Genomic DNA, 26328 nt, shown 5'->3' with positions numbered 1-26328 from the left:
ACAAAGGAACATAACAGATTCTATATTTGCGAGTCCCGAATCCAGTATACAGGACTCGGGATTCGTAGACTCGCTCAGACTCGCTCACAATCGCTGTGTGTTGACATAGGCTGTCTTGGAAACTTGTAGGAACATAACAGATTCTGTATAAGCGAGTCCCGAATCCAGTATACAGGACTCGGAATCGTAGACTCGCTCAGACTCGCTGTTGACAGCGATGTGATATAGCGAGTCTAGCGAGTGAGAAAAAAAAACTCTGACAAAACTAGGATTGCCATTGACTTGCATTGGACTCGTTACTGTGCGAGTAATCACTGGGAGACTCGCCGAGTAACGAGTCCAGCGAGTCCCTTACTATTCGCCGAGTAACGAGTCCTATCGAGTAGACTCGCCCATCCCTACAGGAAGAGCCAAACGAAAAGAGACCGGATTAATAATCTCCAAAATCTTGTAAGGTCCAATAAATCTAGGCTTAAACTTAGGAGAAGCCACCTTCATAGCGATATTTTTTGATGATAACCAAACCATATCACCAACCTTAAACTGGGGACCAATGGTCCTATGTCGGTTGGAAAACCGCTGGGCCTTTTCCTGGGAGAGAGACAACTTATCCACCACTTGGTCCCAGATCTGGTGCATTCTCTCCACCACAGTGTCAACACCTGGGCAGGCAGAAGGCTCCACCTGCCCTGAAGAAAATCGAGGATGAAACCCAAAGTTACAAAAAAAAGGTGACATCAAAGTGGCAGAACTAGCTCTATTATTTAAAGCAAATTCGGCGAAGGGCAAAAATGAAACCCAATCATCCTGATCAGCGGAAATAAAACATCTCAAATACAACTCCAAGGTCAGGTTTATTCTCTCAGCCTGCCCATTTGTCTGGGGATGAAATGCGGAGGAGAAGGATTACTGAATTCCCAGATAGGAACAAAAGGCTTTCCAAAATCTGGAAACAAACTGGACTCCTCTGTCCGACACAATGTTCTCAGGAATCCCATGTAACCGAGCCACCTGTTGTAAAAACAAGGGCACCAACTCAGTGGAAGATGGCAACTTTGGGAGTGGTACAAGATGGACCGTCTTCGAAAATCTATCACAAATCACCCAGATAACAGTCATTCTCTGGGAGACAGGAAGATCAGAAATAAAATCCATTGAGATATGGGTCCATGGCCTCTTGGGCAATGGCATGGGAATCAGCAACCCACTAGAACGAGAACAGGGTTTAGACCGAGAACAAGTCCCACAGGACTGCACAAAATTCCTGACATCACGAGATAAGGCGGGCCACCAAAAAGACCAACTCACCAAATCTCTGGTACCAAAAATACCTGGATGACCAGCCAATGCGGAGCAATGAACTTCAGACATCACTCTCTTTCTTCACTGGTCAGGAACATACAATTTTCCCATAGGGCAATGCTCAGGTTTATCCTCCTGAAATTCCTCCAGGGTGCATCTCAAATCGGGCGAAATGGCAGAAAGAACTACCCCCTCACCTAGGATGGTAGTAGGCTCGGTCACATTAAGGGAATCAGCAAAGAAACTCCTAGAAAGAGCGTCTGCCTTAACATTCTTAGTGCCTGGAAGAAAAGAGACCACAAAATTAAAACGCGTGAAAAAACAAGGCCCATCTAGCCGGTCTAGGATTCAAGCATTTGGCCAACTCCAGATAAATCAAATTCTTGTGATCGGTGAGGACCACAACTTGATGTCTAGCTCCCTCCAACCAATGTCTCCACTCCTCAAATGCCCACTTCATGGCCAACAATTCCCGATTCCCAACATCATAGTTGCGTTCAGATGGGGAGAACTTACGAGAAAAGAAGGCACAAGGATTCATCTTAGAAGTCACAGGGTCTTTTTGGGACAAAACAGCTCCTGCACCAGTCTCAGGAGCATCTACCTCCACCTGAAATGGAAGTGAGACATCAGGTTGCCGTAAAACTGGAGCTGAAGTAAATCTCCGCTTAAGCGCCTGAAATGCTGAGACAGCCTCAGGAGACCAATTCAGCACATCGGCGCCCTTCTTGGTCAGATCAGTCAGTGGTTTGACAATACCAAAAAAATTGCCTATAAATTTACGATAGAAATTAGCAAAACCCCAAAACTTCTGGAGAGCCTTCAAAGAAGTAGGCTGAACCCAATCATAAATGGCCTGTACCTTGGCCGGGTCCATTTCAATAGTCGATGGAGACAAGATAAATCCCAAAAATGAAATCCTCTGTACACCAAAGAGGCATTTCGATCCCTTAACAAACAGGGAATTCTCCCTCAAAATCCGGAACACAGTCCGAACATGTTCCACATGAGAATCCCAATCACTAGAAAAGATCAAAATATCATCCAGATAGATGATCAAAAACTTATCCACAAAGTCTCGGAAAATATCATTCATAAAGGATTGGAAGACCGAAGGGGCATTAGAGAGCCCAAAAGGCATCACCAGGTACTTAAAATATCCCTCCGGAGTATTAAATGCCGTCTTCCATTCATCCCCATGCTTGATGCGAATAAGATTATATGCCCCCCTAAGGTCAAGCTTAGTAAACCAGCAGGCACTCTTAACTCTGGAGAATAAATCAGACACCAGAGGTAACAGGTACTGATATTTTACCGTCATCTTGTTAAGGGAACGATAATCAATACACGGTCTTAATGAACCATCTTTCTTGGCCACAAAAAAAAAACCAGCACCTAAACGTGACGAGGATGGTCTAATATGACCCTTCTCCAACGACTCCTTAATATAGGATCGCATAGCATCATGTTCGGGTACTAGAATCATAGAATCATAGAATCATAGAATCGTAGAGTTGGAAGAGACCTCCTGGGCCATCTGGTCCAACCCCCTGCTCAAAGCAGGATTCGCTAAATCATCCCAGTCAGATGTCTGTCCAGCCTCTGTTTGAAGACTTCCATTGAAGGAGAACTCACCACTTCTCGTGGCAGCCTGTTCCACTCATTGATCACTCTAACTGTCAAAAAGTTTTTTCTAATATCTAATCTGTGTCTCCTCCCATTCAGTTTCATCCCATTGCTTCTAGTCTTTCCTTGTGCAAATGAGAATAAAGTTGATCCTTCTACAATGTGACAGCCCTTTAGATATTTGTAGACAGCTATTAAGTCTCCTCTCAGTCTTCTCTTTTGCAAACTAAACATTCCCAAATCCTGCAACCTTTCCTCATAAGACAGGGTTTGCAGACCGGTCACCATTCTGGTCGCTCTTTTCTGAACTTGCTCCAGTTTGTTGATGTCTTTTTTAAAATGTGGTGCCCAAAACTGGACACAATATTCCAGATGAGGTCTGACCAAAGAGGAGTAGAGGGAAATAATGACTTCACGTGATCTAGACTGTATGCTTCTGTTAATACATCCTAGAATTGCATTTGCCTTTTTTGCTGCTGCATCACACTGTTGACTCATATTCAGTCTGTGATCTATTAGTATACCCAAGTCTTTTTCACATGTGCTGTCACTTAGCCCTATTCCTCCCATTCTATATATGCTTTTTTCATTTTTATTGCCCAGATGTAGTACTTTGCATTTCTCCCTGTTAAAAACCATTCTGTTAGTTGCTGCCCACTTCTCCAGTTTATTTAAATCTTTTTGAATCCTCTCTCTCTCTTCTCTAGTATTAGCTATCCCTCCTAGCTTTGTGTCATCAGCAAATTTAATCAGTTTACCCTCAATTCCTTCATCTAAATCGTTGATAAAGATGTTGAACAATACAGGGCCCAGGACAGAGCCCTGTGGTACCCCACTTGAGACATTCTTCCAACTGGATGTGCAGCCATTTACGACCACTCTTTGGGTCCGATCACTAAGCCAGTTATGAATCCACCTAACAGTTGCCTTGTCCATTCCATACTTAGTCATTTTTTCAATAAGGATTGTATGAGAGACTTTGTCAAATGCTTTGCTGAAGTCAAGATATACTATATCTACAGCATTTCCTTGATCCACCCAATCAGTGATACCGTCATAGAAGGAAATTAAGTTAGTCTGACATGACTTATTAGTTACAAACCCATGCTGACTCTGTTTGATCACTTCATTCTTATCCAGGTATTGACATACATGTTGTTTAATAATTTGTTCAAAGATCTTTCCTGGTATAGAACTTATACTGATAAATTGAAAAGCCGACCCTTGGGAAATTTACACCCAGGCATCAACTCAATTGCACAGTCATAACTCCTATGAGGGGGCAAAGACGCACGCTTACTCTTACTAAATACATCAGAAAAATCGGCCAGATAATCAGGAATATCATGAGGCTGAGGAGAGGTGGAGAAAACAGGAGCGCCCCTAAGAACACACTGACAACCCCAACTCACCACAGACCCAGATTTCTAATCCAAAACTGAGTTATGAGTTTGCAACCAGGGGTACCCCAGAACAATAGCATCATGCAAATTATGCAGCACCAAAAATTTACAATTTTCTTGGTGGTATGGGGCAACTTGCATTATCACCTGAGTCAAAAACTGAGGTTTATTCTCCACCAAAGGAGTAGCATCAATACCCCTCAAAGGAATAGGCGTCCGTAGAGGCGTCATGGAAAAACCACAACGTTTAGCAAAGTCCAAATCCATCAGATTCAACGCTGCTCCAGAATCCACAAAAGCCTTAGTGGAAAGCGTGGATAAGGAGCAGATCAGAGTAATTGCCAAAAGAAACTTAGATTGTACACCACCTACATCAAATGTGTGTGCAAAACTTTTCTCTCATTTAGGGCAGACAGAAATAGTATGAGAGGCGTCTCCAAAGAAAAAACACAGCTTATTACGCCTTCTAAACTCCTGAGGTTGCATCCTAGACAAAACCCCATCACATTGCATAGGTTCAGACATTTGTTCAAAAGGTGGCAGCGCCTCCCATGTAGTTTTACGTTCACGTAAGCGCCGATCAACTTGAATGGCTAATGACATAGAATTATCCAGACCAGAGGGAACAGGAAATCCCACCATAACATCTTTTACGGTCTCTGACAAACACTTCCGAAAGAGAGCTGCCAATGCACTATCATTCCATGTAGTAAGGACCGCCCACTTTCGGAATTTTTGACAGTATAACTCTGCAGAATCCTGACCCTGGCTTAATGCCAACAGGGTTCTCTCAGCTTGATCAACAGCCTTAGGTTCATCATACAACAACCCCAAGGCTTGAAAAAATGCATCCACATTAGTCAAAATAGGATTTTCAGGTGTCAGAGAAAAAGCCCAATCCTGAGGATCGCCGTGCAGCAAGGAGATGACAATTTTAACCTGCTGCACAGAGCTCCCCGATGAGTTAGGCTTCAAGGCAAGAAATAATTTACAATTATACATAAAATTCAAAAATTTAGACCGATCCCCAGAAAACACATCAGGAGTGGGGATCTTAGGTTCAGCAGCATGTGACTGAATGAGGTAAGTGGAAATTCCCTGCACTTCAGCAGTGAGCTGCTCCACACGATCAGACAATTGCTTAATCTCCATTAGGAAAAAGAAAAAAAAATCCTCCTACGACCCCAGAAAAAGAAAAGGAAAAAATATATATATATATATAAAAAAAAAAATTCTGACACTTTTTTTTTTCTTTTAAACATTTTATCCCTGCTTTTGAGTACCCTAGAATCTGCGGTATGGCTGGTGATTCTGTTATGAATGAGTCACCGAGGAGGACAACAAAAAGCTTTGAGTACCCTAGAATCTGCGGTATGGCTGATGATTCTGTTATGAATGGGTCACCGAGGAGGACAACAAAAAGCTTAGTCCCAGAAAACCAGAGAGGTTGGTAACTATGCAGATTGCAGATTCCTGATCTTAACCACACAACTAGCAGTAGCAGTGGAGCGTTCCTACGATGATCTAGATGCGTCGTCACCGCCGGACGACTACATAAGCCTAAAGCAAGAAAAGGGAAAACTAACTGCCCCAGAGCAGACCCCAAAGGAATAGACAGCCCTCACACATGTATTGATGGTGAAACAAGATGAAAACACAAACACAGGCAGGAAAATAGGCTGAGCAATCGATGGGGCCCAAACTAACTATAAAGAACAGGAAAGGAAAGACACTGTCTGCAATCTGCCAAAAACCCTACAAAAATAATGTCCAACACTTCTGATAACAAAATTAACCCTGAAGCCACTAGACTTGTCCCACTATATCAGCACTCTGAAATATTCTGAGACAGAGCAAAAAGAGGCCAATCTAATAAGGGACTAAAAAGCAAATTGGCAAAAACAGATAAATAAGAGTGTAAATTCAGCACAGCCCCAGCCGGTGCTGGCTGAACACACAAAAAACTGAATAGACCAACAAAATCAAGCGTGAACATTAGCAAAACACTTAGCTTTGAGAAGGCTGGAACAGAGCAGAAAACCAAGACCTGAGTAGCCAGAAGCAATCACCAGCACTAGACTAGGGCGTCGGCTGTCTTAAATCCAGTCTAAGATTCTGATGGTGCTGGAACCCGGAGTCTAAGCAGGAGGTACCTGTGCTAGAAAGCACTACCAAGGACCAGCAGACGTTGCTGGAACTCGGATACCGAGAAGGAGGCACCTTGGCCAAAGGCACTGCCTAGTACCAGCTGAAGATGCTGGAACCCGGAGGGGTAGCAGAAGCTACAAGACTCAATTGAACTACCGAGAACCAACTGACGGTGCTGGAACCCAGAGTGGCAGCTGAAGGAACAAGAGCCAAAGGCACTACCGAGGACCAGCTGACGGTGCTGGAACCCGGAGTCTAAGAAGGCGGTACCTGTGCTAGAAAGCACTACCAAGGACCAGCATACATTGCTGGAACTCGGATACCGAGGAGGCACCAAAGCCAAAGGCACTGCCGAGAACCAGCTGACGGTGCTGGAACCCATATGAGTAGCAGAAGCCACCCATGAAAAACAAAGTTGCAAGGCCGTGAGCCGGCTGCAGTTACCGACACCCACAGTCCTACAGGGGGTGCTTGTCCTATTGGCACTATGGAACCAGCCTTTATTACCAGAACCCGCAGCCCACATAGGAAGCACCTAAACTGCAGGCACCATAGACTCGGCTAACCCGACTGCAACATGACAGGACAACGTTTTGGTGGCAAAGTGACGTTGACACTTCCCGGAAAGAGCAGGCATGCTGGAACCAGGCTGGGCAGGAGGGAGTACCCGTGCCAAAGACACTGCCGAGAACCAGCTGACGGTGCAGGAACCCGGATGGGTAGCAGAAGCTACAAGAGTAGTGTTGAGCATTCCGATACCGCAAGTATCGGGTATCGGCCGATACTTGCTGTATCGGAATTCCGATACCGACTTCCGATATTTTTTCAATATCGGAAGTCGGCATCGGAATCGGAAGTTCAAAGTTGATTGACAGCCTGACGTCATCATGATGCGCGGTGTGTGCGCATCATGATGCGCCGTCATTTCGGGCCTTCCGGGGGTCTCTGCCGGCCTGCCGGGGGGCTGTGTGGACTGCCCGGGGTCTGTACCGGCCTGCCGGGGGGCTGTGAACCCTGTGGGGGTCTGTACCGGCCTGCCGGGGGGCTGTGCCGGCCTGCCGGTGGTCTGTGCACCCTGTGGGGGTCTGTACCGGCCTGCCGGGGGGCTGTGCCGGCCTGCCGGGGGCTGTGCTGATGTCCGGGGGTCTGTGCAAGCATCGTCCGAAGGGACTACAAGTCCCATCTGGCGATGCCTGCTACCATGACAGTGATTGACACATTAGCCAATGATGGGACAGTAGTAGTCCCATCATCCGGCTAATGTGTTAAATGTTAAAAAAAAAAAAAAAAAAATACTACATACATACTACATGCATGCTACATACATACTACATGCTACATACATACTACATACATACTACATACATACTACATACATACCACATATATACCACATACATACTACATACATACTACATACATACTACATATATACTACATGCATGCTACATACATACTACATGCTACATATATACTACATACATACTACATACATACATACTACACATATACTGCATGCATGCTACATACATACTACATGCTACATACATACTACATATATACTACATACATACTACATACATACTACATGCATGCTACATACATACTACATGCTACATACATACCACATACATACTACATACATACTACATACATACTACATGCATGCTACATACTACATGCTACATACATACTACATGCATGCTACATACATACTACATGCTACATACATACTACATATATACTACATGCTACATACATACTACATGCTACATACATACTACATATATACTACATGCATGCTACATACATACTACATGCTACATACATACTACATATATACTACATACATACTACATACATACTACATGCATGCTACATACATACTACATGCATGCTACATACATACTACATGCTACATACATACCACATACATACTACATACATACTACATGCTACATACATACTACATATATACTACATGCATGCTACATACATACTGCATGCTACATGCATGCTACATACATACTACATACATACTACATGCTACATACATACTACATACATGCTACATACATACTACATGCATGCTACATACAATACATGCATAGACATACAGTACATATAACATAGAGTAACATACTTACCAATACTTGTCACATTGTTCCCCGAAGCCATTGTCTTTTACGGAATAAATATTAACATAACAAACCACAAAAATACTCACCCACGATCCGAAGCAGTCCACGAGTGTGTCCCACGACGATCTTGGGTAGAGAACTGCAGCATCAGCTGTTACTGCCGTTCTCTACGGGCTGCAGGAATCCAATGACGGAAGGTAGGTATCCTTCCGCACTGTATTCCTCCGCCACTTAAAAAAAAAAAAGTCCCTAGTCTCACTTTATGCCATTGCTGTGTGGGAAATTCCCACGCAGCAATGGCATAAAGTGAGACTAGGGACTTTTTTTTTTTTAAGTGGCGGAGGAATACAGTGCGGAAGGATACCTACCTTCCGTCATTAGATTCCTGCAGCCCGTAGAGAACGGCAGCAACAGCTGATGCTGCAGTTCTCTACCCAAGATCGTCGTGGGACACACTCGTGGACTGCTTCGGATCGTGGGTGAGTATTTTTGTGGTTTGTTATGTTAATATTTATTCCGTAAAAGACAATGGCTTCGGGGAACAATGTGACAAGTATTGGTAAGTATGTTACTCTATGTTATATGTACTGTATGCCTATGTATGTATTGTATGAATGTATTGTATGTAGTATGTATGTAGTATATATGTGGTATGTATGTAGCATGTAGTATGTATGTAGTATGTATGTAGCATGCATGTAGCATGCAGTATGTATGTAGCATGCATGTAGTATATATGTAGTATATGTGTAGCATGTAGTATGTATGTAGTATGTATGTGGTATGTATGTAGCATGTAGTATGTATGTAGCATGCATGTAGTATGTATGTAGTATGTATGTAGTATATATGTAGTATGTATGTAGCATGTAGTATGTATGTAGTATGTATGTAGCATATATGTAGTATGTATGTAGCATGTAGTATATATGTAGCATGTATGTAGCATGTAGTATGTATGTAGTATGTATGTGGTATGTATGTAGCATGTAGTATGTATGTAGCATGCAGTATGTATGTAGTATATATGTAGTATGTATGTAGCATGTAGTATATATGTAGTATGCATGTTGCATGCATGTAGTATATATGTAGTATATATGTTGCATGTAGTATATATGTAGTATGTATGTTGCATGTAGTATATATGTAGTATGCATGTTGCATGCATGTAGTATATATGTAGTATGTATGTTGCATGTAGTATATATGTAGTATGAATGTAGCATGTATGTAGTATGAATGTAGCATATATGTAGTATGCATGTTGCATGTATGTAGCATGTAATTTTTTTTTTTTTTTAACATTTAACACATTAGCCGGATGATGGGACTACTACTGTCCCATCATTGGCTAATGTGTCAATCACTGTCATGGTAGCAGGCATCGCCCGATGGGACTTGTAGTCCCATCGGACGATGCCTGCACAGACCCCCGAAGCCTGCACAGCCCCCCGGCAGGCCGGCACAGCCCCCCGGCAGGCCGGCACAGCCCCCCAGAGCCTGCACAGCCCCCCGGCAGGCCGGCACAGCCCCCCGGCAGGCCGGCACAGCCCACCGGAGCCTGCACAGCCCCCCGGCAGGCCGGCACAGACCACCGGAGCCTGCACAGACCCCCTGGCAGGCCGGCACAGCCCCCCGAAAGGCCCGTACAGACCCCAGAGAGGCTGTACAAGGGAAAAACAGGATTTTTCTTATTCCGATACCGGAAGTCCCATAGACTTGAATGGGACTTCCGGTATCGGAATCGGCGATACCGATACTTTTTTTTAAGATCGGCCGATCCATTCCGATCCGATACTTTGAAGTATCGGACGGTATCGCTCAACTCTATACAAGAGTCAAAGGAACAACCGAGAACCAGATGACGGTGCTGGAACCCGGAGGGGCAGCAGAAGGAACAAGAGCCAATGGCACAACTGAGGACCAGCTGACGGTGCTGGAACCTGGTTACTAAGCAGGAAGTACCTGTGCTACAAAGCACTACCAAGGACCAGCAGACGTTGCTGGAACTCGGATACCGAGAAGGAGGCACCTAGGCCAAAGGCTCTGCCTGGAACCAGCTGACGGTGCTGGAACCTGGAGGGGTAGCAGAAGGTACCCATGAAAAATAAAGTTGCAAGGCCGCGAGCCGGCCGCAGTTACCGACACCCACAGTCCTACAGGGGGTGCTTGTCCTATTGGCACTATGGAACCAGCCTTTATTACCAGAACCCGCAGCCTACATAGGAAGCACCTAAACTGGAGGCACCATAGACTCGGCTAACCCGACCGCAACACGACCGGAAAACGTAATGGTGGCAAAGTGACGTTGACACTACCCGGAAACAGCAGGCGTGCTGGAACCAGGCTGGGCAGGAGGGACTACCCGTGCCAAAGACACTTCTGAGCAACAACTGGCTGTGTTGAAGCCCAGGATCAATCATGGTGTAGGCTGAGGCCTAATTTCATCAAGTTTAATATCGGTTGTAGACTACTACTGATTTTAACCGTGATCCAATTAGGCCTCTGGCTCCACTGTCTCTAGTATTTCCCTTGGCCTCCAACACCGGCAGTTGCTGCTCAGAAGTGGCGTCTGCACAATCAACACTTGCTCCGGTGTAACTGGGGTTCAGTAACATCAGCTGATCCCCTGATGTGTGTCCGGCAATGACTCCGGCTCTGTCCACATTCCCACTGCTCTCGGGTGGAATGGAGAACATGATGGACTGCACCAGTGTGTCTTGGTACTCTCGCATTGTACGCTCCCAGTTCAACGGTGTTATGAGGCTTTGTAAGTTGTCCAGGTAGCGAGGATCTAGGGGGGTGTACACCCAATAATAAGCCGTGTGGAGAATGTGGGCGATGCGGCGGTCGTTTCTCAGGCACTGCAGCATGAAATCAACCATGTGCTGCAGACTCCCAAGTGGCCAAGAAACGCTGTCCCCTGTTTGAGGCGTCATCTCTGCCTGTTCTGCATCACCCCACCCTCGCTGTACATAGTGACTATTAGAGCCTTGTGTACCTCCCTCCTCTGGAGAGATGGCTTCCTCCTCCACTGACTCCTCCTCACAAAGTGTCCCCTGCCTAGGCCTTTGTGAGGAACCACGTTGCGCAGACTGTCCAGAAGCAGATGGCATTTGTGACTCCTCATCCTCCACCTCTTGCGAAACCTTGTCCCTTAGTGCTTGCAGTGTTTTTTGAAGCAGGCAGATAAGGGGGACAGTCATGCTGACTAGTGCATCATCTGCACTCGCCATCCGCGTGGAATCATCGAAGGCACGCAAAACGAGGCAGATGTTCTTCATAGTGGCCCACTCAGTGGTGCTGAAGTGTGACCGGCGCACAGTGCGACTTGTTTGTGCCTGATGCAGCTAGTACTCCATTACTGCTGCCTGCTGCTCACACAACCGCTCCAACATATGTAACGTTGAATTCCACCTGGTGGGGAGGTCACATATGATGCGATGTTCTGGAAGGCGGAATCGGCGTTGCAGAGCTGCAATGCGCGATCTTGCCATGCTGGAACGCCGCAAGTGAGCGCACTCTATGCGGACCTTGTGCAGCAGTGCATCAAGATCCGGATAGTCCCTCAGAAAGCTCTGCATGACCAAGTTGAGCACATGTGCCAGACAAGGTATGTGAGTGAGGTTGCCTAGGCCCAGAGCTGCCACCAGATTTCGGCCATTGTCACACACTACCAAGCCTGGCTGGAGATTCGCTGGCACAAACCACATGTCGCTGTCCTGCTTGATGGCATTCCAGAGCTCCTGCGCTGTGTGGCTTCGATTCCCCAAAGAAATTAATTTCAGTACGGCCTGTTGACGTTTGGCCACGGCTGTGCTCAGATCCGTCGTAATAGGCTCCTGCTGCGCTGATTCTGAGGAACTTGAGTTTGAGGATGAGTCAATGTGTACAGACTGGATTCCTGCAATCCTTGGAGTTGGCAGAACACGTAAAGCGCCACTCTCCAGATCTGTACCCGGCTCCACAACATTGACCCAATGGGCAGTGAAAGAAAGGTATTGTCCCTGTCCATGGTTACTAGTCCACGCATCGGTGGTCAGGTGGACCTTGCTACTGACGGCGTTTAGTAGCGCATGTTTTATTTTTCCCTCCACATGCTTTTGCAGGGCAGGGACGGCTTGCCTGCTGAAATAAAAGCGGCTGGGCATGGTGTATTGTGGGACTGCCAATGCCATGAAGTTCCAGAAGGTGTCAGTCTCCACCAGCCTGAATGACAGCATTTCATGGGCCAGTAGTTTGGCAATGCCAGCATTCAGAGCCTGTGCTCGGGGATGGTTTGCCGAGTATGGCCGCCTTTTCTCCCATGCCTGTGCTACCGATGGCTGTAGAGTGGCCTGGGAGTGTGAGGATGACTGGGAACGTGGTGCTGCGGGTGGAATGTCACTGGGTCTCTGGACAACAGTGCTAGAGGTTCTTCCATGGCGATCCTTTGAGGAAGCCGAACCAGCTGTGTGTGAGCTGGAGGAAGAGGCACCAACACGAGCTGAAGAGCTGGTAGGTGGTGCTGTAGTTTGGCCAACGTCTTCAGTGTGTCTTTGCAACTCCAACACGTGCTTGGCCCGCACATGTTTCCACATATTTGTGGTATTGAGGTTGCTGACACTTTTCCCTCTTTTTACTTTCTGATGACACAGCTTGCATTTGACTAAGCAAATGTCATCTGCAACTGTATCAAAAAAGGACCACGCACTGCAAGTCCTGGGAGCGCCCGTTTTGTGTTTTGGAAGAGGAATGCTCCTAATGGGTGCCGAAGTGGAGGCTACAGGCAACCAAGTCTGTCCCACCCTCTCCCTCCACTTGTGGCCGTTCGGGGAATCTCTTCCTCAGAGCTGCTCCCACCACCTTCCTGTTCCTCACGCCATGATGGGTCAAGGACCTCATCATCTACAGTCCCCTCTGCAAACACCTGCTTCTCCAGGGTAGTCTCGCCAGCACCGTATGCACCAGAAAGTGGCACCTGAGTCTCATCATCTCATGCGTACTGAAGTGTACTGACCATAGGCACTGGCCCACCCACCTCTTCAGATTCAGAGGGACAAAGCAGTTGCGCATCACTGCATACTCCCTCTTCTTCACATTCTGGAATGCTGCTTGGCTGGCCCCCTCTTTCCAAGCCAACAGATTCAGAGAACAGAAGTAGAGACTGTGATTGCTCCTGTACAGCGCTCTCTGACTGCCGGGGCAATTTGGCAGGTGGTGAAGAGACAGATGGTTGCTCTTCAGTGCTCTGGCCCTGGAAGGACGTGGAAGTTATTGAAGTCGATGCGTTAGCTGCCATCCATCCGACAACGGCTTCAATTTGTTCAACCCGCAGCAGTGGGGTACAGCGAGCTCCTACAAAGCTGCGCATAATGGACTGTTGCGTGGTAAAACCGGGGGATGCTGACTCACTGGTGCCTGCAGCAGGCACAGAATCCCCACGTCCTCTCCCTGCTGAATCCCCACGTCCTCTCCCTGCTGCAACTCCACGCCCACGACCATGTGCCTTACTCCCTGCCTTCTTCATCTTGGTAGACTGATAAAGATAGGCAGAAAAGTAAAAAAGGGGGGGCTTAGTGTGCTTATTCCTGAACAGCTGGTAACAGGTATAAGAAACACTAATTTTATGAAGTGTGTGGACTACACTTTAATATAAGCTACTGTTGCCTACACAACTGTAAAGTGGAGTGTTTGGTGAACTTTTTTTCCTTTTTTTTTTTCAAAAAATCAAAAAGGATGTGACAGATGTGAAAGGGATAGTATCACAAACTTTTTGGAGCTATTACAATGCAGGAAGCAAACCTACAATGCAATAGATGAGGCTCCAAAAAATAGGATAATACTAATCTGGCTGCGGCTGCAGGGCACAAGCCAGAAAAAAAGGCTCCTCTATCTACTCCTCTATAGTGTTTGCAACCAACCAATGTAGATGGATACGGATGGAAGCACATGACATTGGTATTGTCAAATGGTTTACCTTGTGGGAGACCAAGCGTCTTGCCTTTCCCCCGTTACCCCTGCGTGACCATAAAAAACCCCACCCCCTCAACGCCGCCAACTAATACACGGACACAAGTATTTTCTTTGGAATTTTTATGGCCACAGCAGCCTTTTATTATACAAACAAACAAAAAACAGTAAACACTGTATCATAATTAACATAAGTACAATGACTTGAACCCTGGAAGGAGAAGTCCTTGAAGCCACAAGATCATGGTGAAGTAGTCCAAAATATTGTGAACAACCCCCGTCCATTTGCTCCCAGCCGTTAACCCACAGGCTCGGGAGCACCAGCACACCAATAGATATTGCCCACGAAGTACTTGGAGATCCGCCCTCTTCCGACGGAAACTCCCCATCCACTTTTCACTAGATCACGACCAGCATACCTTTTAACGAAGGAGACCCTACACACCGAGTCTCCCAAACCAATTTCCACCGACTTCAAGGACTCCCCCCTCCTCCAAAACCGCCATGACCCAAAATTAGAATCACACTCCCAGCTGTCGGAAATTAAGGGAGGGAGGGTGGGACTGTCTTGGAGCTGAGAGATCGGAAACAGAGGGCGGGAACACCCCGGACCCCACCTAAATACCCCTTAGCTCCCCCGCCCCATTAACCCTTCCCTCACACAAAACCCTCCAACCCCCCCGTCATGATGGCCTCCGTCCACGCCTCCTATAGGGGGCCGGGAGGCTCACTCCAGCCATTTCTCTAATGTAGGTGAAAAAAATCAGGAAAAATGAGCTGAAAAAAATCAAAAAAAGGACTAGGTATGAGGCAGTGACACACGCTGAGCGGCCTACAACCAGACGTGGCTGCAGAACACACTACAACGTGAGCTGCACTCACACACAGAGACCTCTCAGACAGCCAAGAACAGTGCAGATAACTGGGCACTAGCACTGAAAGGCTGCAGAAACGCTCCGCTGTCTACTACTAGTGTTTGCAACCAACGTATATGGATACGGATGGAAGCACACTAGACAGAATTTATGAAAAATGAGCTGCAATAAAAGAAAAATATGTATGAGGCAGTGACGCACGCTGAGCGGCCTACAACCAGACGTAGCTGCAGGACACATTACAGCATGAGCTGCACTCACACACACCTTGCAGACAGCTGTGAACAGCGCTACTAAGCAAAAGAAAGCTACAGAGGTGGACTATGTAGCCTGGGTAAAGCACAAGATTATTTTGAGAATCGCTATCTCTAACTGTCCCTCACAGTCTTCAACAGCAGCCTGTCCCTAACTGAATTCACAGCAGAGTGACCAGAAATGGCGGCTGCTGCAGCTTTTATAGTGCATCATGACATCATTTCAGCAGCCAATCACAGCCATGCCAGTAGTTAACATGCCTACATGCCTAACAGGATGTGCCCACACTTCTGAGGATTCCCATTGGCTGAATCAAAGCAAATTGGCTGATAGCATTATGGGAACTTCCGATTAGGGTATTCGATATGAAAAAAGTATCGGAAGTCAGTATCGGAATTCCGATACCGCGAATATCGGCCGATACCCGATACTTGCGGTATCGGAATGCTCAACACTATTTATGAGACATAACTAAATATAATTGGAATTTCTGGGCTTAAACACGTCCAATGTGTCCAATAGAAAAGTATTTAGGCTGGAAAAATAACAATGACAAACCGCAAATCTGGAGTTCAGATTTTTTTTTTGTAGATGGAGAATAAAGTTGTCAGGTCACTTTTGCTGTAGAAGAAAAGTCTATAAAATAATGGCGGACTTGCAGAAGTTTCACAGTTTCACCCACTTTGAATTTTTCTCCCAGTCCTATGACTGTGCGTCAAGCGCAATTGAAGAATACTTGTCCTGCAAAAAAACAGGCATCATCCGTCTATGTTATGTGTCTGTGAAAAGGGGAGAAGACAATGAGACCGGAAAGAAAAAAGTCATCCGGTCCGGAAGGGGTTAACTACCCAAGTAAAAAGTCCAAGCACAACCTTGGAATATACAGCGGAGCCACAAGGAGCAGATCTGTCCTTTCCTCCTCTCCGTGGGGTGATGTTAGCTCCTGCAAATACAGACGTCCTACAGACATGAAACTGAGAATAAGCAAAATGACAGAAAGAAAAGCAGTTAGTCTGTGAGAGAATCATAGAATCATAGAATCGTAGAGTTGGAAGGGACCTCCTGGGCCATCTGGTCCAACCCCCTGCTCAAAGCAGGATTCGCTAAATCATCCCAGTCAGATGTCTGTCCAGCCTCTGTTTGAAGACTTCCATTGAAGGAGAACTCACCACTTCTCGTGGCAGCCTGTTCCACTCATTGATCACTCTAACTGTCAAAAAGTTTTTTCTAATATCTAATCTGTGTCTCCTCCCATTCAGTTTCATCCCATTGCTTCTAGTCTTTCCTTGTGCAAATGAGAATAAAGTTGATCCTTCTACAATGTGACAGCCCTTTAGATATTTGTAGACAGCTATTAAGTCTCCTCTCAGTCTTCTCTTTTGCAAACTAAACATTCCCAAATCCTGCAACCTTTCCTCATAAGACAGGGTTTGCAGACCGGTCACCATTCTGGTCGCTCTTTTCTGAACTTGCTCCAGTTTGTTGATGTCTTTTTTAAAATGTGGTGCCCAAAACTGGACACAATATTCCAGATGAGGTCTGACCAAAGAGGAGTAGAGGGAAATAATGACTTCACGTGATCTAGACTGTATGCTTCTGTTAATACATCCTAGAACTGCATTTGCCTTTTTTGCTGCTGCATCACACTGTTGACTCATATTCAGTCTGTGATCTATTAGTATACCCAAGTCTTTTTCACATGTGCTGTCACTTAGCCCTATTCCTCCCATTCTATATATGCTTTTTTCATTTTTATTGCCCAGATGTAGTACTTTGCATTTCTCCCTGTTAAAAACCATTCTGTTAGTTGCTGCCCACTTCTCCAGTTTATTTAAATCTTTTTGAATCCTCTCTCTCTCTTCTCTAGTATTAGCTATCCCTCCTAGCTTTGTGTCATCAGCAAATTTAATCAGTTTACCCTCAATTCCTTCATCTAAATCGTTGATAAAGATGTTGAACAATACAGGGCCCAGGACAGAGCCCTGTGGTACCCCACTTGAGACATTCTTCCAACTGGATGTGCAGCCATTTACGACCACTCTTTGGGTCCGATCACTAAGCCAGTTATGAATCCACCTAACAGTTGCCTTGTCCATTCCATACTTAGTCATTTTTTCAATAAGGATTGTATGAGAGACTTTGTCAAATGCTTTGCTGAAGTCAAGATATACTATATCTACAGCATTTCCTTGATCCACCCAATCAGTGATACCGTCATAGAAGGAAATTAAGTTAGTCTGACATGACTTATTAGTTAGAAACCCATGCTGACTCTGTTTAATCACTTCATTCTTATCCAGGTATTGACATACATGTTGTTTAATAATTTGTTCAAAGATCTTTCCTGGTATAGAAGTCAGACTCACCGGCCTATAGTTGCCTGGGTCCACCTTCTTCCCCTTTTTGAAGATAGGAACAACATTTGCTCTTCTCCAGTCTTCTGGCACTTCTCCTGTTCTCCAAGAATTTTCAAAGATTATGGAGAGGGGTTCAAAAATTTCTTCTGCTATCTCCTTCAGTACTCTGGGGTGTAATTCATCTGGACCTGGAGACTTGAATTCATTTAGGTTAGCTAAGTGTTTCCTCACTATCTTTCTGTTTATAGATATCCTGGATTCTTCTATTCCCTTAATAGGACAGTGAATAACAGTTGATGTTGCATTTCCTTTCTGAGAGAAAACAGATGCAAAATAGGAATTTAAAAGTTCAGCCTTCTCAACATCCTGTCTTACCATTTCATCATTTTCATCCTGTAAAAATCCTATAGCATCTTTGACTTTTCTTTTACTTTTGACATATCCCCAAAATCCTTTATTATTGCTTTTGACATCTCTTGCAAGCCTCAGTTCATTTTCAGCTTTAGCTAATCTGATTTGTGCCCTGCAGGTTCTGCAGACAGCATTATATTCTTCTTTAGATATGCCTCCCTCTTTCCATTTTATAAACATTTTTTTCTTCCTTTTTAGCATGTGCTTAAGTTCTGTGTTCATCCATCCTGGTTTCCTTAAATGCTTCCTATTCTTCCCTCTTTTCGGAATTGTTAACAACTGTGCTTTGAGAATTTCATTTTTCAAGATTTCCCATCCTTCCTGGACATTTTTGTCTTTAAGGATATCCAGCCATTGGATCCCTCCAATTCTCTTTCTGAATCCCTTAAAATCTGCCTTTCTGAAATCTAACCTTGACGTCTGAGTCTTCACAGGTCTTCCACCTCTAGTTATCCAAAATTCTAAAATAGCATGGTCGCTACCTCCTAGGGTCCCAGCCACTTTTACCTCCTCAACCATTTCCTCCCTGTTTATAAGGATTAGATCCAAGGTAGCAGTTCCCCTTGTTTTCTCCCCTACCTTTTGGAAGATAAAGTTGTCAGCAAGAGAGGATAAGAATTTCCTTGACCTGTTAGTTTTGCCTGAGAGAGATTCCCAACACATGTCTGGATAGTTGAAATCTCCCATGACAACTATGTCATATTTTTTGGAGAACTTGGCCATCTGATGCATAAAGAGTTCATCTATATCTTCGGCTTGCACAGGCGGCCTGTAGTAAATGCCTACAATGGTGTCCTTTCCATTGTTCTGTCCTTGTATTCTTACCCAAACAGTTTCCACAGAACTCCCAGTCTCTGAAGCTTCAATCTCTGTGCAGATAAACGCGTTTCGAACATACAATGCGACACCCCCTCCTCGTTTATCAAGTCTGTTTCTTGCAAATAAGTTGTATCCTTCTAGTCTTGTATTCCAATCATGTGTATTGTCCCACCAAGTTTCAGTGATTCCAATTACATCATATTTCTTTTCCTGTGTTAGTAGTTCCAATTCTCCTTGTTTGTTGCCCATGCTTTGTGCATTAGTATAGAAACATTTTAGTTTGTGATTGGTTTCTCTTTCTCCAATATTTTTATTAATTAGATTCTTTCGTCTTTGTTCTTCCTTTCCACTTCTAATAGCAGAGTTCTCAATAGCATTTGTCAGGTGTATGGCTTTTTCTGGTCTTTTGCTTCCCTTCCCATGTTGTTCTAGTTTAAAGCTCTCCTTACAAGTGTAGCAAGGCGACTTCCAAATACATGCTTTCCAGTCTTCGTAAGGTGCACCCCATCTCTAGCAAGTAGTCCATCGTATAAGTAGTTCACTCCGTGATCCAGAAATCCAAATCCTTGCTGACGGCACCATCGACGTAGCCAGTTGTTCACCTGCAGAATCTTATTCCACCTCCTTGTTCCATGGCCATCCACTGGGAGGATGGAAGAGAAGACCACCTGCACTCCCAGTTCTTTCACTTTCTTGCCTAAGTCTTCAAAGTCTCTGCAGATGGTTTCCAGGTCGTTTCTTGCGGTGTCATTTGTCCCCACATGTAGTAGCAGGAATGGGTAGTCATCTGTAGGTCTGAAGAGTCCTGATATCCTGTCAGACACATCTTTAATTTTTGCACCTGGAAGACAGCACATTTCTCTTGAAGTTATATCCGGTCTGCAGATAGCGGCCTCTGTTCCTCTCAGCAGGGAATCCCCCATGACCACCACTCTCCGTTTCTTCTTCACAACATTTTTCTTTCTCCATCCAGGAGGACTCTGAGGGCGTACAAGGTTGCTGTTTGTTGGCAAAGTCTTATCCTGATGTATTTCTTCATCGTTTTCCTGCGTGAGAGCCTGGTACTGGTTTCTGAGCAGTATGGGCGCTGACTGCCTCCTGATCCTCCTGCTTCTCTGGGTCACATGTCTCCATTCCTCTGTTTCTTCAGGTGCACTTCGAATTTCTTCTCTTTCTGTAACATGAAGAGATAATTCTGCTCTGTCCAAGAACTCTTCACCTTCCTTAATGATCTTCAACGTAGCTAACCTCTCTTCGAGATTTTGCAACTTTTCCTCCAACAGGGACACAAGCTTGCATTTGTGGCATGTGAAGTTTGGCTTTTCCACTGGTAAATCTGTGAACATGTAGCAAGAAATGCAGCTCACCAAATGGCTCCTGGCCTCTTCCATCTTGAGATTTCTTAAAAACGATGAAAGATGAGCCAAACTTCGCGCAAAACCTCAAGACTCTTCCCCTGGTTTTCCGATTTCCTCTTTTCAGCTGCAACCGCCAAAACCCAGTGATCGTTGAGCTCGCGGAGACTCTTCACTTATCCCAGAAGGCACTGGGAATATGCAAATGATCTCCTCAAGACTCTTCCCCTGGTTTAAACCCAACAGATAAAACAGCCGAATCTCACCCTGGAGGCCGCCAGTCATAGAGTATAATGATAATGTGTGCAAAATGTAAAGCGCTGCGGAATATGTTAGCTCTATATAAAGATTATTATTATTATAGAGTATGTGGTCAACGTCTTTGCATTCATTATTTCCACTTCTTTCAGGATTCTCTCTATCTCCAAACGGTAACCAGGATTTTATAGTTTCACCTATTTTATATTATTATTATTTATTTCTATAGCGCCATTGGTTCCATGGTGCTGTACATGGGAAGGGGTTACATACAAATTACAGATATCACTTACAATAAAATAACAATCACAGACTGATACAAAGGGGCGAGGACCCTGCCCTTTCGGGCTTACATGCTACAGGATGGTGGGGAAGGAGACAGTAGGTTGGTGGGTTGCAGCAGCTCCGGTGTTGGTTGAGGCGGTAGCTCCAGTAGTGGTGAGGAGGCAGCGGGGATCATTGCAGGCTGTAGGCTTTCCTGAAGAGATGGGTTTTCAGGTTCCGTCTGAAGGATCCGGGTGATAGCCGGACGTGTTGGGGGAGGGAATTCCAGAGGATGGGGGCTATTCGGGAGAAGTCTTGGAGGCGGTTGGGGGAGGAGCAAAAAAGTGTGGAGGAGAGAAGGAGGTCTTGGTAGGACCGGAGATTACGTGAGGGAAAGGATCGGGAGGTTAGTTCAGAGACATATGGGGGAGACAGGTTATAGATGGCCTTGTATGTCAGTATTAGTAATTTGAATTGGATACGCTGAGGGAATGGGAGCCAGTGAAGAGATTTGCAGAGGGGAGAAACGGAGGAGTAGCGAGGAGAGAGATGAATTAGTCAGGCGGCAGAGTTGAGAATGGACTGGAGAGGTGCAAGGGTGTTAGCAGGGAGGCCACAGAAACGGATGTTGCAGTAGTCGAGGCGGGAGATGATGAGGGCATGCACAAGTAGTTTAGTAGATTGAGGGTTGAGGAAGGGACGGATTCTGGAAATATTTTTGAGCTGGAGGTGACAGGAGGTGGAGAGAGCTTGGATGTGCAGTTTGAAGGACAGGGCAGAGTCAAGGGTTACTCCGAGGCAGCGGACCTCCGTTAGGGGGGAAAGCGTGATGTCGTCAATTGTTATAGAAAGGTCAGGTAAGGAAGATCTGTGAGATGGGGGAAAGATGATCAGTTCAGATTTGTCCACATTGAGTTTGAGGAAGGGTAAACTGATTAAATTTGCTGATGACACAAAGCTAGGAGGGATAGCTAATACTAGAGAAGAGAGAGAGGATTCAAAAAGATTTAAATAAACTGGAGAAGTGGGCAGCAACTAACAGAATGGTTTTTAACAGGGAAAAATGCAAAGTACTACATCTGGGCAATAAAAATGAAAAAAGCATATATAGAATGGGAGGAATAGGGCTAAGTGACAGCACATGTGAAAAAGACTTGGGTATACTAATAGATCACAGACTGAATATGAGTCAACAGTGTGATGCAGCAGCAAAAAAGGCAAATGCAATTCTAGGATGTATTAACAGAAGCATACAGTCTAGATCACGTGAAGTCATTATTTCCCTCTACTCCTCTTTGGTCAGACCTCATCTGGAATATTGTGTCCAGTTTTGGGCACCACATTTTAAAAAAGACATCAACAAACTGGAGCAAGTTCAGAAAAGAGCGACCAGAATGGTGACCGGTCTGCAAACCCTGTCTTATGAGGAAAGGTTGCAGGATTTGGGAATGTTTAGTTTGCAAAAGAGAAGACTGAGAGGAGACTTAATAGCTGTCTACAAATATCTAAAGGGCTGTCACATTGTAGAAGGATCAACTTTATTCTCATTTGCACAAGGAAAGACTAGAAGCAATGGGATGAAACTGAATGGGAGGAGACACAGATTAGATATTAGAAAAAACTTTTTGACAGTTAGAGTGATCAATGAGTGGAACAGGCTGCCACGAGAAGTGGTGAGTTCTCCTTCAATGGAAGTCTTCAAACAGAGGCTGGACAGACATCTGACTGGGATGATTTAGCGAATCCTGCTTTGAGCAGGGGGTTGGACCAGATGGCCCAGGAGGTCCCTTCCAACTCTACGATTCTATGATTCTATGATTCTATAAGTGAGAGGAGAAGAAGGAGGATATGGCTGATAGACACTCTGGGATTCTGGAGAGCAGAGAGGTGACGTCTGGACCAGAGAGGTAGATCTGAGTATCATCGGCATAAAGGTGGTACTGGAATCCATGGGACTTTATGAGTTGCCCCAAGCCATGTGTATCGATTGAGAAGAGTAGGGGTCCTAGAACAGAGCCTTGGGGGACTTCAACAGAGAGTGGGATGAAGGGATAGTGTGGGAGTGGGAGATGCTGAATGTGCGGTTGGAAAGGTATGAGGAGATCCAGGATAGGGCGAGGTCTTTGATGCCAAAGGAGGAGAGGATCTGTAGTAGGAGGCAGTGGTCAACTGTGTCGAAAGCAGAGGACCGGTCTAGAAGGAGGAGTATGGAGTATTGTCCGTTAGCTTTGGCTGTAAGTAGGTCGTTGGTAATTTTGGTCAGGGCTGTCTCAGTCGAATGATGGGGGCAGAAGCCAGATTGTAGATTGTCAAAGAGCAAATTAGATGATGGGTGGGAGGAAAGTTTAGCGTGGACGTGCTGCTCCAGGAGTTTAGAAGCAAATGGGAGCAGTAATATTGGGCGATAGCTGGACGTGGCTGTTGGATCGAGGGTTGACTTTTTAAGGATAGGCATGATTGTGGCATGTTTATATAAAACAAGATGTAAGAGCTTAAGATATTCTATATACAGGCGCTCCTCACAAAATGAGAATATCATCCAAAAGTAAATTTATTTCAGTTCTTCAATACAAATAGTGAATCTCCTGTATTCTATACACACAGAGTGATCTATTTCACGTGTTTATTTCTGTTCATGTTCAACATTACTAATGGAGAGGGCTTGATGTCTGATAGACCCCTCTCCATTATTAATCCTATGGCTTGATGTCTGATAGACCCCTCTCCATTACTGACCCCAGGGCTTGATGTCTGATAGACTCCTCTCCATTACTAACCCCAGGACTTGATGTCTGATGGACCCCTCTATATTATTGACCCAAGGGGTTGATGGCAGCTTGAATTTTTGACAATTCACAGCCGTCATTAACCCTAATTACCATTATCTCCAGGATAATCAGCAATCAGGAATAGCCAGGCAACGCACCAGAATTGAAGCATCTAAAGTATGCTCTAATTCTGGGCGTCTGCGGGCTGGTATTTTAACACTGGGAAGGGCCCAATAACCGAGGACCTTCCCAGCCTGATAATATAAGCCTGCAGCTGTCTGCTTAACAAAAATAGGGGTGAATGGGTACCCCACATAATTTTTTTCATTTGTGCTTGCCCATCTTTAACACCTAAACATCTGTAATTTCTATTCCAATATGTGTCACACAGATGACACAGACATATGGACATGGATACAGTACAGGAAATATCTGAAGGTGTGAAGGAGACCCAATCATAAAAACTCAGGAACTGTGACTGATCTTTTCTTCCGGTCTTTCCTCCTGAATATTATATTTTCCTTCTTCAGATGATTATACCTGTTTTACGCTTTGTTATCAGGTCTTTTAATCTCTGCAGTTTCTTCTCCACATTTTCTCTGTCCACCATGAGACACCTCTGATAGTTTGATTTCTTCTCCTCATTGCTGATGAGGAATAAATCTTCAGCTTTTTCCCTGATACTCGGCTGATTGTTCAGGATTGAAGTTTTCTGGCAATCATCGCTTTTATCCAGATCATCTATCACCACAATAACGTTCTTCCTCCCTGCATGGAAAGCAAAGATTACCGGTCACCACCATCACACCGGACGTATTAATAACAGAACATCTCCCCAGTCACCACTATCACACCGGACGTATTAATAACCGCACATCTCACCGGTCACCACCATCACACTGGACGTATTAATAACAGCACATCTCACCAGTCACCACCATCACACTGGACGTATTATTAACCGCACATCTCACCGGTCACCACCATCACACCGGACGTATTAATAACAGCACATCTCACCGGTCACCATCATCACACTGGACGTATTATTAACAGCACATCTCACCGGTCACCACCATCACACCGGACGTATTAATAACCGCACATCTCACCGGTCACCACCATCACACTGGACGTATTAATAACAGAACATCTCCCCAGTCACCACTATCACACCGGACGTATTAATAACCGCACATCTCACCGGTCACCACCATCACACTGGACGTATTAATAACAGCACATCTCACCAGTCACCACCATCACACTGGACGTATTATTAACCGCACATCTCACCGGTCACCACCATCACACCGGACGTATTAATAACAGCACATCTCACCGGTCACCATCATCACACTGGACGTATTATTAACAGCACATCTCACCGGTCACCACCATCACACCGGACGTATTAATAACCGCACATCTCACCGGTCACCACCATCACACTGGACGTATTAATAACAGAACATCTCCCCAGTCACCACTATCACACCGGACGTATTAATAACCGCACATCTCACCGGTCACCACCATCACACTGGACGTATTAATAACAGCACATCTCACCAGTCACCACCATCACACTGGATGTATTAATAACCGCACATCTCACCGGTCACCACCATCACACCGGACGTATTAATAACAGCACATCTCACCGGTCACCATCATCACACTGGATGTATTATTAACAGCACATCTCACCGGTCACCACCATCACACTGGACGTATTAATAACAGCACATCTCCCCGGTCACCACTATCACACCGGACATATTAATAACCGCACATCTCACCTGTCACCACCATCACACTGGACGTATTAATAACCGCACATCTCACCGGTCACCACCATCACACTGGACGTATTAATAACAGCACATCTCACCGGTCACCACCATCACACCGGACGTATTAATAACAGCACATCTCACCGGTCACCACCATCACACCGGACGTATTAATAACCGCACATCTCCCCAGTCACCACTATCACACCGGACGTATTAATAACAGCACATCTCCCCAGTCACCACTATCACACCGGACGTATTAATAACCGCACATCTCACCGGTCACCACCATCACACCGGACGTATTAATAACAGCACATCTCACCGGTCACCACCATCACACCGGACGTATTAATAACCGCACATCTCACCAGTCACCACCATCACACTGGACGTATTAATAACAGCACATCTCACCGGTCACCACCATCACACCGGATGTATTAATAACAGCACATCTCACCGGTCACCACCATCACACCGGACGTATTAATAACAGCACATCTCACCGGTCACCACCATCACACCGGACGTATTAATAACAGCACATCTCACCGGTCACCACCATCACACCGGACGTATTAATAACAGC

The 26328-nt window shown here is 45.3% G+C and overlaps 1 protein-coding gene across 1 annotated transcript in view; it reads right to left on the bottom strand.

Moving 5' to 3' along the window:
- Positions 1-23702: 23702 nt before the first annotated feature.
- The window catches only part of LOC141073417 (uncharacterized), a 48991-nt gene continuing 46365 nt past the window's right edge, over positions 23703-26328 (bottom strand). Inside the window, exon 8 of the mRNA XM_073560610.1 lies at positions 23703-24705. Within this exon, the coding sequence (XP_073416711.1) occupies positions 24464-24705 (242 nt within the window). The 3' untranslated portion in view covers positions 23703-24463. The remainder of the gene's footprint in view (positions 24706-26328) is intronic.

Source organism: Dendrobates tinctorius, unplaced genomic scaffold (assembly GCF_039654945.1).
Source record: "Dendrobates tinctorius isolate UK_male_01 unplaced genomic scaffold, ASM3965494v1 ptg000301l, whole genome shotgun sequence".
In the NCBI taxonomy this organism is placed as follows: Eukaryota; Metazoa; Chordata; class Amphibia; order Anura; family Dendrobatidae; genus Dendrobates; species Dendrobates tinctorius.
The sequence above is the reverse complement of the archived record's forward strand: the minus strand, read 5'-3'. Positions and strand labels throughout refer to the sequence as shown.